The sequence below is a fragment of the Mobula hypostoma genome, chromosome 1 (genome assembly GCF_963921235.1).
Source record: "Mobula hypostoma chromosome 1, sMobHyp1.1, whole genome shotgun sequence".
In the NCBI taxonomy this organism is placed as follows: domain Eukaryota; kingdom Metazoa; phylum Chordata; class Chondrichthyes; order Myliobatiformes; family Myliobatidae; genus Mobula; species Mobula hypostoma.
Genome location: NC_086097.1, coordinates 250228469 through 250242863, shown reverse-complemented (window position 1 = coordinate 250242863; position 14395 = coordinate 250228469). Strand labels below are relative to the sequence as shown.

The window sequence follows — 14395 nt, the reverse complement described above, 5'->3', positions numbered from 1 at the left end:
GAGCAAGCGACTGTCACGATGAAGGAAGCCATGAATGCCGCCAGAGATGGAGGACCATCGTTACTGCCGTAAACAACAGCAGTGTAATAGGCAAAAGAAGAGTAATGCAGGAAGGACAGGTGCTCTCTCAGCCAAAATGTTTTGTTTGGACGTCTTTATTATAGTGAGAGATCCCTTGTGCATCCTCATTGCACCATTGGCCACAACTCTAGGCAACCACTCAGTGGTCAGGATGCATTCTTGGCAAGGGGAGCAGGACTGCAATCAGAGCTCAGAGGGAATATTCCAGCATTCCAGGTCTGTGCTGGGAATCTGGTGTCAGACCTTGTCCACTCTGCCGTGATGCCAGATCCCTGCCCTCCACTCACAGGCCGTCCTGTGATTCCATAAGACACAGAAGCAGAATTAGGCCATTTGGCTCATTGAGTCTGCTCCACCCTGTAACCATGGCTGACTTAATAACTCTAACATTCCTAATCTCCTGCCTTGTCCCTTTAACCTTTGACACCCTGACTAATTAAGTATCTATCAACCTCTGCTTTAAATATATCCTTTGACTTGGCCTCCACAGCTGTCTACGGCAATGAATTCCACAGATTCACCACCCTCTTTCTAAAGAAATTCCTCCACCTCTCTGTTCTAAAAGGACATCCTAATATTGTGAGGCTGCACCCCCCCCCCCCCCCGGTCCTGGACTCCCCAACAATAGGAAGCATCCTCTCTGTCTAGGCTCTACAATTCAGAGGGTGGACTGGTGTGAGAGCTGAGATTCAGGACAGTACCCTATCCAGCGTGGAGAGTGCTATCATTGACAACACCTATTTTATTGGCTTAAGGATTGCCCTAGTCCGGAGTCTCCCTCATCACCCCGCTGTGGAAATTAGCTTTATTTGCATACGTATGTCAAACGTGGTATTTGTGTCAATGACCAGCACAGTCTGAGAATGAGAATCGTGCTGGAGACAGCCTGCCATCATGGTCACGCTTCTGGCACTAACTCGCTCACCCTAACCCACACATCTTTGGATTACGGGAGGAAACCAGAGCACCCGGAGGAAACCCACACAGACACGGGGTGAGCGCACAAACTCCTTACAGATAGCATTGGTAAATGAAGCCCAATCTACCGATTGCTAGCGCTGTAAAGCGTTAAGCTACTGTGATTCTCTGGGCATGGGAAGAAGTGTACATGCATAACCAAACCAGCATTAGATGCTGGGACAAGATCAAGGACATTGATATGGATTGTGAACAGAGTGCCCAGTAGCATCACCAATCCTTGGTGGCCCTTTTCCTCTCCTTTCTCCCAAAGTCCACTCTCCTCTCCCATCAGAGTCCTTCCTCTCCAGCCCTCTTTTCCACCTGTAACCTCCCAGCTTCTCACCTCAAGCAACACACATCAAAGTTGCCGGTGAACGCAGCAGGCCAGGCAGCATCTCTAGGAAGAGGTGCAGTCGGCGCTTCAGGCCGAGGCGTTCACCAGCAACTTTGATGTGTGTTGCTTGATATTTCCAGCATCTGCAGAATTCCACTGGTTTGAGCTTCTCACCTCTCCCTGTTTCCCCACCCACCCACCTTCCCTATCACCTGGACTCACCTAACACCTGCCAGCTTGTACTGTCCCCTCTCCCCCCACCTCCTTATTCAGGCTCTCGCACTTCCTTTCCGGTCCTGATGTCTTAGCCCGACGTCGACCATTTAATCGTTTCCTGACCTGCTGAGTTCCTCCAGCATATTGTGTGTGTTGCTCATGCATTGCTTCAGAAAGAAGGCACAGGAGCCTCAGAACCCAGAACCCACACCATCAGGTTCAGGAACAGTTACTTATCCTCAACCATCAGGCTCTTGAACCAGAGGGGATAACTTCACTTGCCCCATCATTGAAATGCTCTCACACCCTATAGTCTCACTTTCAAAGACTCTTCATCACATATTCTCAATATTTATTGTTTATTTATTATTATTTCTTTCCTTTGTATTTGCACTGTTTGTTTTTTTTTGCATGCTGGCTGGTGCAGTCTTTCATTGATTCTACTGAGTGTTTGATGGTCTTTGATTTATTGAGTATGCCTGCAAGACGATGAATGTCATGACAAATAGTAAATTTACTTTGAAGTTTGAGGCATTATAATACAATCTATTTTCTCAGATGGGGGTATACATTTTAGATAAAAACATTTTTAAAAGTGGATGCTATTAAATAAAATAATATTTACAGAGATCCCCACTGCATTATTATCAATTACACTTGAACAATATTAAAATTAAGTCACACATTGGAGTCCTCTGCTATCTGAAATCACATTTCAAATGAAGACAAGAGCCCACCCCATGACAAATAAAGAAAACACCTACGCACTTCAACGTGAACTCCGAAATTATATTTTGGTGTGGTAGACAGCACAGAATGGAGCAGTAGGTGAGGGTCCAGGAAGAGCCACAACAACGACGATAAAATATACCTGCTCTGGTTTTAGTCTGGTGTGGAGGGGCCACTGCACAGGGTCAGAAAAAACTGCCAAGGGCTGTAAGCTCAGCCAGCTCCATCACGGGCACTGTCCTCCCCAGCATCCAGTACACCTTCAACAGGTGCCGCCTCAAAAAGGCAGCATCCATCATTGAGGACCCCATCGCCCAGAGAGTGCCAAGACCTGAACGCCAGTCCTACACCTGGCACTGTAATTAAGGACTTCATCACCCAGGACGTGCCCTCTTTTCATTGCTATCATCAGGGAGGAGGTACAGGAGCCTGAGACACATATTCAATGTTTCAGGTATAACTTCCTCCCCTCTACCACTCGGTTTTTTGAACGGACAATGGATCCGTGAACTATTTTGCTCTTTTTGCACTACTTATTAATTTACCCAAGAACACTCACTCAGTATTTCCCCCCTGCATTTTGCACCGATTATTTCATTAATTTTTTATATACTTTTTTATGGTAATTTATAGCCTTTATTGCTACGTATTGCAATGCACTGCTGCTGCAAAACGACAAATTTCATGACAAGTGCCAGCAATTGAATTTCTAATTCTGATTTTGGGCTATGGCCATTTTTCTCACATAATGCACCTTGTGGGAGCGACATCGGGCAACCTAGGCAGTGCGGAATTGCACATCTGACCAGTGTCACAGATAGCTTGGGCACCACCGTAGCAGAGCAGTAAGCATGAGACTATTACAATTCGGGCCGTCATAAGTCTGATATCAATTCCAATGTCATCGGTAAGGAGTCCGTACGTCCTCCCCGTGGAATGTGTGTGTTTCCTCCGGGTGCTCTGGTTTCCGCCCACAGTCCAGGGACGTACCAGTTAGTAGGTTGATTGACTATTGTATACAGTCCCGTGGTCAGCCGAGAGTTAAATTGGGGGATTGCAGGGTAGCACTGCGCAAAGGGCCGGAAAAGCCTGTTCTGCACTGTATCAGATAAATAAGTAATTTGGGCTGTGGCATCCACAAGACCAACACTCATTTATTCGGTGATACAGGACAGTAACAAGCCCTTCTTGCACAACGAGCAGACACCGCCCATTTACACCCATCCAACCAATAAACCCCTTAACCTTTGCAATGTGGGTGGACAGACGCTGGAGCACCCAGAGGAAACCCATGCAGTCAAGGGGAGAACACACAATTCCTTATAGACAGTGGCGGGAATGGTACCCGGGTCACCGGTGCTGTAATAATGTTACACTAACCACTACTCTACCACGCCATATCATCTTCAACATCGAGTGTCCATAATGCTCATTAACCCAACAGTGAAAGCAATGTTCCCACTTTACAAACAGAAATACTGACAATTAAAACTTCAAAAGTTCTCTGTGCAAAGCTCAAAGTACAACAATGGGACCAATATGATTTTGCAAGTCAATAAATATCCAATGATTCTGCACAAGAGTAAACTAATCAGGCTAGAGTGATGTCCACATATTTACCTAGTATTTCACCCTCAGTTAATTGCAAGGGTCCATGGCATAAAAAAGATTGGGAACCCCAAACCGAAAGAATATGATAATGGATGTCAGCCTCAAACATTCTGTGACAATACATTCCACATTGCCAATAAGCTTAAAATTCAAAGTTCAAAGTACATTTATTATCAAAGTATTTCTACTTTATCCAACCTTGAGAGTCATCTCCTTACAGGCAGCCATGACACAAAGAACCTCAACAGAACCCATTAAAACCAAAGACCATCAAACACTCAATGTGCAGAGAGAAAAAAAACAATAATTCCTCATTACCTTACTAATAATTTCAAACTAATTTGCAAACAAATTTCACTGAAAGTTAAAGGCATACTATTCATATTGTACTGCAACTACTAATGTAAAAAAAAGTTTCTACTAAATAAAGGAAATACATTTTTAAATTATATTATTTTAAATTAGTATTATATTAAGTTTATATGGCGAGGAATTTCTTTAGCCAGCGAATAGTAAATCTGGAGAATTCATTACCACAGACAGCTGTGGAGACCAAATCATTGAGTATATTCAGAGCAGAGGTATATAGGTTTTTGATTAGTCAGGGTGTCAAACGTTGTGGGGAGAAGGCAGGAAAATTGGATGGGTAGAGAGGGGTAATAAATTAGCCATGGTGGATGGGGTGAATGGCCTAATTCTGCTCCTATGTCTTATAGTCTTATCCACTTTCGACTTCAAAATCAGAACTATGGCCTGACAATTTTGTTGACATGGATTTTTTTTTCCCAATAAAAGCAATCTTTAGAGATTACTTCAAAAGACTAATTTTTTTTTTTAAATCCTCAATGCCACTGTCCGTGTCCTGAAAGACTGTATGTAAAAGAGGACGTTGTATGGATGCAAGCAAGCTTGATTCACTGCTCTGTCACTTGATTTTGAAAACCAGATCATATGCATCCCAAAAGATTAATCGCTGCTGAATCCAACAGATCAGTACTTCAGGAATGAATGTCACTACAAAGTTGCTTTGTAGAGCTTGTCGTCTGCAACAGCGGTCCTCCTTTTAAACATTTAGGCACCTATTTTGCCACAAATGCACAAAACTCTCTTTACTCCCTTTCCACATGAAACAAAGATTTCCTCTTGACTTTTGGTTCCCTTTCTCCATGCCCAAGTATTTTCCTCTTGTCCTCACACCCACCCTCGCATTTTCTTTCCATTCAGTGTTACAACATCGTCTTAAATGCGCTGGAACAGCTTTTGGACGTCTCCGAACAAGAGTCTTTCATGAACGCGACATCTGAACAGACACCAAAATGTTAGTGTACAAAGCAGTGGTGATCCCAACGCTCCTGTATGCATCAGAAACCTAGACAACATACCGATGACATCTGAAGGCACTTGAAAAGTTCTATCTACGCTGTGTTCGAAACACCTTAAATATCAGCTGGGAAGATAGAACCACCAACGTCAGTGTGCTCAATGAAGCAAAAACAACAAGCATTGAAGCCTACGTCATCAAGAACCAACTAAGATGGAGTGGTCATGTTGTTCGGATGAAAGATGAACGTGTGCCAAAACAAATCTTCTACTCCCAGCTTAAAGAAGGCAAACGTAAAAGAGGCGGACAACAGAAGAGATTCAAAGACGTCTTAAAAGCCAACATGAAGAAATGTAACATCGACATCAGCAATTGGGAAACCAATGCCAAGGACAGGAAACTCTGACAAGCCATCATCCGAGAAGGAACAACAACTTTCAAAGCCAACAGATGTGCAGAATTAGAAGAAAAGAGAAGAAAATGGAAAGAGAGGCAGCAACAACCAAAGCCCGATCTGCCATCTGGAACTACCTGTCCTGAATGCGGAAGAACTTTCAAAGCCAAGATTGGACTCATAAGCCACTTGAGAACCCATAAGTAGATCAACAGAACGAAGACTACCATCCTCAACCTCGAGGGATAGCCACGACGACAACGACAACATTGCACCCACCCAGCCTCAGAAGACTTTTTCTTGTGACGCTTTTCCTATAAGGCCCATTTCAGTCTCCCCATTTACCAGTGTGTAACAACACTCACATAAAAATAAAATTAGTGTTTTCCTCAGCAGGTCGGGCAGCATCTATAGAGAGAAATAAACAGACGACGTTTCAGGCTGTGGACCCTGTGACTGGAAAAGCAAGTGGGAGGCAGGCTGATTTCTGGCCATTATTCTGGCTTCTTCTCCCATCCTTGCCAGCACTGACGAAGGGTCTCGGCTCTGAACGTGGGCTGTTTATTCCTCACCATGTTACTCTGGGTTTCCAGGGATAATAAATCAACCGTGTTGGAACGGCCGAGCAGACACAAAGGGGCCGAATGGTCTGATCCTGCTCCCATGTCCCGTCAGTGTTTGTGCTAGTCTCTTCCTCAATGGAGAGGAACTCCACTGCAGGTATATTTTGTGTATCAATTGCTCTGATTTTCTACCGACATTGCCTGATCACTCTCCTGGACAGGAAGGTTCCATTTCCCATCTCCGTTTTAACCCCAACCACTTTCCTGTTTGTCCCTGCAATGCTTCCCTTCTCTGCACATCACCCTATATCCCGTCCTCCTGCAACAATCGCACACCAGGACATGAAAACGGCAGACAGGAAAGCAGCAGGCCATGGAATGGGCAGGAGAAAATCTGCAGATGCTGGAAATCCAAGCAACACACACACACAAAATGCTGAGTTCCTCCAGCATTTTGTGTGTGTTCCAGAGAATGGGCAGGGAGGGATTAGTAACCCATGAGCACAGTAACTACATTGGGCAAGTCTTTATGTATACTTAAGGCGGAGGTGGATAGATTCCTGATTGATCAGGGCATGAAGGGATACGGGGAGAAGGCAGGAGATTGGAGCTGGGAGGAAAATTGGACCAACCATGATGAAATGGTGGAGCAGACTCGATGGGCCAAATGGCCTAATTCTGCCCCTATATCTTATGGAATGCAATGGTGAAAGGAGCTTAGCATTGCGGGTCACAGGGAATGTTAAAGTTCAAAAGCTAAACAACTTTGACATTGTTTTGATGAATGAAATTCAATGCAAATTTTTGCTGAAAGAGAGAATTTTATGCAATGTAGCTCAATTATATACAGAAAATGGTTGAACTCTCTGACCAACTAAAACCTGCATTGGCATGACACATAAGTACAGGTCATAACAGCAGAGCTAGCTGCCCCTGACCTCAATGGAAGACGAGCATGGCCAATTTTATTTTAAGAGAGCTGAGCGTTGTCACATGCACATCGAAGCACACAGCAGAGTGTGTCGTTTGGCATCAAAATCAACTCAGCATTGTGCCTGGCAGACCACAAGTATCACCACATTTCTAGGGCCAACACAGCGTGCCCACAACTCACAAACTCTAACCTATACATCTTTGGAATATGGGAGGAAACGGGAGGATGTTGCGGAAATCCACATGGTCACGGGGAAAATGTACAAACTCCTCAGAGACAGCAGTAGGAAACGAACCCTGATCTTACAGTTGGCTCCTGTAAAGTGTTGTGCTAACCAGCACCCGACCACGCAGTCCTCATTCCCAGTAACTTCCACCTCCCTTAGATTTCTCAATACCACCAGGATGCAATAAACCTAATTATTCAGTAATCATGAATATTTCGGGTAGAAAATTTCAGAGGCCAAACACTGTAAAACTTCGTCCTGGTCTTGAATGGCCAGTCCCTTGAGACTATCTGCTTGAGCACAAAACTCTCCTTTTACAGGGTTTTACTGAAGCCAGTGTAAAACAAGCCACGTCTGTGAATGTTTACAGTGAGACAGTTTGAGGAAAAAAAGGAAGCCGAAAAGAACAGCACAGTACAGGCCCTTCAGCCCTCAATATTGTGCTGACCTACAGTACTGTGCAAAAGCCTGAGACTCATATATATAGCCAGTGTGCCTAAGACTTTTGCACAGGACTGTAGTAATTTTATGTATTGTACTATACAGCTGCCACAAAAATACAACAAATTTCATGACTTCTGTGAGTGATGATAAACTAGACTGCTCCCTCAGGAAAGCATCCAGCTTATTCAGATTCCCACCCAGCTTGGACGTTCCCTCTTCCCCCTTCGCTCACCGGACAGAAGATACAAAAACCCAGGAAGTACGTACCACCAGGCTTAAGGACAACTTCCAGCCCACTGTCCTCTTGAACGGACCTCCTGTATGACAAGATGGACTCTTGGCCTCACAATCTACCTCGATACGATCTGGCACTTTATCGATTATCTGCACTGCACGTTCTCTGCAGCTTTATTCCGCATTCTGTTATTGTTTTACCTTGTTCTACCTCAATACACTGTGTGATGATCTGATCTGTACGAACGGTGTTCAGGACAGCTTTTCACTGAATCATGGTACATGTGACAACAATAAACCAATTGCAAAACTGGGCATTAAGAGGCACGGCGGGCACCCGGCAGCGCAAAGTGGTTCCAGAAACAACGGACCAGATCTGAGCTCTGCAGACCCTGCCACATCCAGCAGCGAATGTTAATGACAATGAAACACCTCCCCTGAGGGGGCTCCACAAATGTCCCTATTCACAACGATGGGAGAGATGAGCATATCGGAAAAAGTGCTGAAGGCTTAGCCAAGATTACTCATCTCTGTCTCCTCCCAGCACTCACTCCGTGGTCCTCAGCATGACTGATGCCAGTCTTCGAGTCAATTGAATTAACTCCATGTGATACCATGAAATCCCAGAGTCACTGGACAGGCAGCTCGGGACCCTGACAATAGTACTGAAGATTTGTGATCCAGAAGTAGTTGTGCCCTTCGCCAAGTTGTTACAGTACAGCTACAACACTGGCATCTACCCAACCAGGTGGAAAAATTGTTCAGGTGTGTCCTGTTCACAGGAAGCACAAATCCAATGCCAGCCAATTATCAACGAGAGATTCTGCAGATGCTGGAAATCCAGAGAAACGCACATAAAATGCTGGAGGAACTCAGCAGGTCAGGCAGCATCTATGGAGAGGAGTAAACAGTCAATTTAAATATCAGCCGTTTATACCTCTCCATAGATGCTGTCTGATTTGCTGAGCTCCTCCAGCATTTTGTGTGCGCCAGCCAATTATCACCTCATTGTCTGCTCGCGATCATGAATGAAGAGATGGAAAGAATAATGAACAGAGCTATGAAACAGCGGCTCACAGCTCAGTTTGTATATCACCAAAATCAGTCAGCTCCTCACCTCATTACAGCATGGACAAAAAAGTTGAAATTATGTGTGTTGCTTGAAATTCTTCTGGTAATTTCACCCCCCCCCTTCTATTCCCCTCTCTGACCTCTGATCTTTTCTCCTCACCTGCCCATCACCTCCCCCTGGTGCCCCTCCTCCTTCCCTCTCTCCCATGGTCCACTCTCCTCTCCTATCAGACTCTTTCTCCTCCAGTCCTTTACCTTTCCCACTCACCTGGCCTCACCTATCACCTTCGAGTTATCCTTCCTCCCCTCCCCCCACCTTTTCATTCTGGCATCCTGCCCCTTCCTTTCCAGTCCAGAAGAAGGGTCTCAGCTCAAAACATCAATTGTTTATTCATTACCTGACCTGCTGAGTTCTTCCAGCATTCTGTGTGCATCGCTTTGGATTCCTATCATAACGTTCGAAAGGAACACAGCACAGAAACAGGCCCTTTGGCCCATTAGGTCCATTTGAACTGACTATTCCCGTTAACCTGCACCCAGACCATACCCCTACCATCCATGTCCCTATCCAAACTTCTCTTAAACATTGAAATCTAGTTTGCATGCACCACTTGCGCTGGCAGCTCGTTCTACACTCCCACGGCCCTCTGGGTGAGGAAGTTTCCCTTCATGTTGCCTTTATACTTCTCACCTTTCACCCCTAACCCATGACCTTTTGGTTGTAGTCCCACCTAACCTCAGTGGAAAAAGCCTGCTTGCATCTATACCCCTCATAATTTTGTATACCTCCAGGAAATCTCCCCTTGTTCTTATACATTCCAAGGAATAAAGTCCTAACTTATTCAATCTTTCATATTGTCCTGAACTATTTATCTGCAGAATCTCTTGTGTTTATGATCGGAAAACACTTGGAAAAGGATCAAGTGCTTTCCTGGCATATATGATGAATAAACTCTTCTTGGACTTCCAGCTGGGTACAGGTATCAATTTTAACTGACATTTCGATTACACTTGTTATTGAAATGTCGGTTATAATTGATACTTGCACCCAGTTGGAAGCCTGAGAAGGGTTTATTTGAAAAGAACTTGCAATACCAAGAAACTTCTCTGAACTTCATTCCCCAACATACGACTCATGCGAACAGCTATAGTCCCACACTTTCCAAGCAAGGCAATTGTATATGTTTCAATGAATTCCTGGAATGGGCACCTATCCTGTTAACTGGGACCAAATGTGCTGACACCTACTGTAAGCTAAGCTTTGAACAGGTTAGAAAATAACAAGAGAGATCCATCAAGGCCCTGGATTCAAGAGCAATCTAAAATTCAAGGTTAACTGACCTCTTGAACTGTTCCACTGTTTAGTAAGGTCTTGGCCCAGCTCTGTTTCCCTATCAGAAAGACCAAACAATCTATCGCAACCTTGAATGGATAATGATTCTGCCTTAACAGTGATCTAGGACAGAGACATCAGAAGGTCAATGGCATTCTAGAACAGGAATTCCTCACCCTCTTCATCAAATGAGCTTTCATTGTAACACTAAGCCCTTTGTTCTTCAAATTTCCTTGAGATTGTTATAACTAAGGGTAGTAGCGGGGATAAGCTCCCACTACCTATTAAATGTTCCCAATGGCAGGTGTCTCAAATAACCTCTTACCACCAAGTCCAGTTCCAATCCTCACAAGGGGTACACTTCCCCTCACCATGTACCCGGTCAAACTCCCCCAGAATGTTCTGTTTCAACAAAATCAGCCGTCATTTCTCAGGTGTACGGAGCAAATTTTGATAGCTTTCCTTATTTCTTCATGCCTGCACCAACACCGTGAACCTTTTCCGAACTACCGCCACTGCAAGAATGCACTTCCAGGCTAAGAGTATTTTTCCATCAATAGGGAGCCCAAATCTGGCATCACCAGGAAATAAGCACCAACAGACATACAGGGTTAAATTTATTTTGGATTGTACAAAACTGGGAGATAAAAGTATTCTGGAAAAGGAACACAATTTCTGCTTATTGATTTTCTGTTAAACAATCCTGGGTACACCCGGTGGCCACTTTATTTATTATCTCCTGTATCCAATAAAGCAACCACTGAGTGTGCGTTCATAGTCTTTGACACACCACTGTTGTAACGGCTGGTTATTTAAGTTACTGTTGCATTCCTGGCAGCCTGAACCAGTCTGGCCATTCTCCTCTGACATCTCTCATTAACAACGCATTCTCACCCACAGAACTGCTGCTCACTGGATTTTTTTTTTAGCTTTTCACACCATTCTCTGTAAACTCTAGAGACTGTTGTGCATGAAGATCCCAGGAGGTCAGCAGTTTCCCCAGATACTCAAACCACCCCGTCTGGCACCAACAATCATTCCATGATCAAAGTCACTTAGATCACATTTCATTCCCATTCTGATGTTCGGTCTGAACAACTGAACCTCTTGACCATGTCTGCATGCTTTTCTGCACTGAGTTGCTACCATGTGATTGGCTGACATATATTTGCATTAACGAGCAGGGGTACGCAATAAAGTAGCCATTCAGTGTATCACTCCCATCCCATCAGCCTCAACAACTCGTTGGGGGCAACCGATGAAAATCCAACATTCACTGGATTCTCTCCCTCTTCATCCATCGCCCTAAATATCTGATTATCGTGAGGTTCTTTATTGGAGGGTGTTGTAAAATCTGAACAAGGTTCTAGCACTGCATTATTATTTGCTTCCTCTGTGATCGCTTCCAAAAAAGTTCAATAAGGTACGTTATACAAGAGCGCCTGTTTCAGGGGCCTTGCTATTCGTGTTGTTATTTTCTCCGAGAAGTTTTATGCTCTCCTTTAGAAGCTATTCCATCATTTCTTAAATTTGAGTATCAAGTTACTCATCATTCTGCTGGCACTATACCTCTTTCTAACAAATAACTAATAAACGTGCAGTAGTAACTGTTATCCCCTCTCTAGATTCTTATATGGATTCAATACATCTGGACCAGGATATCAAACCTCTGAATTTGATTAGATTATTTAATGCCTCTTTTCTCTGTGCTGTTGCTGGCATGGTGGGTGGTGGGAATGCTGATACTTTATGCTAGAATTAGAGGGGGAGGGGGAGAGGGGAGGGTTGATGCTGCTTGCTGCATGGGAGGGAGGGGGGCAGCAGGCTTTGGGGTTCTTACACTTTGACGTTTTTCGTCCGTTTCAAGGATGTTTACAGAGAGTAAACATTCCATTTTCTTCCCATTAATTAGCCAAATAATAGCAATTTAATATCTCAGTCATTATCTATTTAGTATTCTCTTTTGTCTAAAGACTGAATTCCTTTCTAAACCTTTCTTCATTGTTCAAATACCATTTTGTTTGATGCTCCTTAATGATAAATTTCAGATTTCCTCACTGGTTTCCTAACTGTTCTTTGAGAAGAACATTTTAAGATTAGCTCGTCACATGTACAACAAAACATACAGTGAAATGCATAGGTTTTTTTCCCCTTCTGTCAACGATCAACACAGTCCAACATGGTATCGTAGTGGGTTTCGTCTTGGTGCTCCAGTTTCTTCCTACAGTCCAGAAACTTGAGGGTTGGTAAGTTAATTGGTCAAGGTAAATTGTCCTGTGATTAGGCTAGGGTTAAGTCAGGGGATTGCTGGGTGGAGCAGCTCGAAGAGCTGGGAGGCCTGTTCTGCACTGTACCTCGATAAATAAATGTATAAAGCACTGCGCTGGGATGGCCCACAAGTGTTGCCATGCTTCCAGCGCCAACATAACATGCCCACAACTTACAAACCTAATCCGTGCGTTTTTTGGAACGTCGGCGGAAAGCCGATCACTTGGAAGATATCCACGCAGTCTTAGGGAAATTGTCAAACCCCTTATAGACAGCAGTGGGAATTGCAACCTTGATCTTCCAATCACTTGCACTGTACAGCATTATACTAACCACAACACTACCAATCACATTCTCTCTCATCATGGACTCCCACCATCAATAGTTCCCAAATACTCAGCCACATTTACAAAAAGTCACCACGTTTACATTTCATAGAACATAAGATTTTCAGCACCATTTTTTAAAAAGTCAACTTTTGGTGTGGTAGCTAATACTGTTTCCATTTTGTCTTCCCAAGTTCCATTCTCAGCATTTCCAAATTAGCTTTTCTCTATTCATTTAAATTATTCAGGATTATTCTTACGACATTTGCTAGTACCATCTGAAACCTAACTTTATTATGGTCACTACTGAGTAATGCTCCAAAATGGTTAGTTCTTTGATCTGCTCTGGTTATTGACCTTTACTAGATCTAACATCAGATCATCTCTTACTAGTTTTGTTTTCATATTTTGGTATACAGATAAAGCAGCCTTAAACACACGACAGAAATTATATTATCTTATTTTCTTTACCAACTTTTTCAAGCTGTTAAACATTGTTAATTTTATAGTGCTATCTACTGATTAAACATGCACCTTTGGTTGTCCGGTAAATTCAGCCACTGGAGTATTGTAAACACCCGTTGCTCGTGAGGAATAACACTGTAAACAGTAAAGATACGAGTGAATTAATAAAGGCCAAAAACTAACGTTGAAATCAATTGCTGGAAACAAATATCAGGTTATCAGGCTTCCATTTACAACCAGATATTAAACTCACAGAAGAATAGCCATGTTTATTCAATGTAAACTGTGACATATGAGCAAATTTGGAATATTGGGCGCAGTTCTAGTCAACTATCTACAGGAAGGATATCAATACAATTGAAGAGTACAGAGAAAATTTGCAAGGATGTTGCTGCGACTTGAGGACCTGAATTATCGGGAAAAGTTGAATAGGTTAGGACTTTATTCTCCGGAGCGTAGGAGAATTGAGGGGAGGTCTGATAGAGTATACAAAATTATGAGGGGTATATTTATTAAGATTTAGCGTGGAACAGACCCTTCCGGCACTTCGAGACGCACCGCCCAGCAATCACCCAACTTAATCCCAGCGTAATCACAGGATAATTTACAATGACCAATCTGTACATCTTTGGACAGTGAGAGGAAACCAGGGCTCCCACCTCCCACCCTGGAACTGAAGCCAGGTTGTTGGTACGTAAAGTGTTGTGCCATCCACTGCGCTACCATGGCACCCCTCCCATAGCGGCAAAGTGGAGATACGTCTCTACCAAAGGAGGTGTAAAGCACTCCTTCCCTCTGCTAGCCTACAAGGTCACCCTTGGACAAAGAGGGACAATCGCGCCCCCCCCCCGATCGGAGTCATGTGAAGGACACAGAGTGATGACA

The 14395-nt window shown here is 43.8% G+C and overlaps 1 protein-coding gene across 6 annotated transcripts in view; it reads right to left on the bottom strand.

Annotated features, from left to right (window-relative positions):
* enpp2 (ectonucleotide pyrophosphatase/phosphodiesterase 2) overlaps positions 1-14395 on the bottom strand; it is a 167183-nt gene that overhangs the window by 76361 nt on the left and 76427 nt on the right. For all 6 annotated transcript variants that reach the window (XM_063067070.1, XM_063067065.1, XM_063067095.1 and 3 more), the window contains one exon: positions 13580-13645. In XM_063067070.1, coding sequence (XP_062923140.1) covers positions 13580-13645 — 66 coding nt within the window. The remainder of the gene's footprint in view (positions 1-13579; positions 13646-14395) is intronic.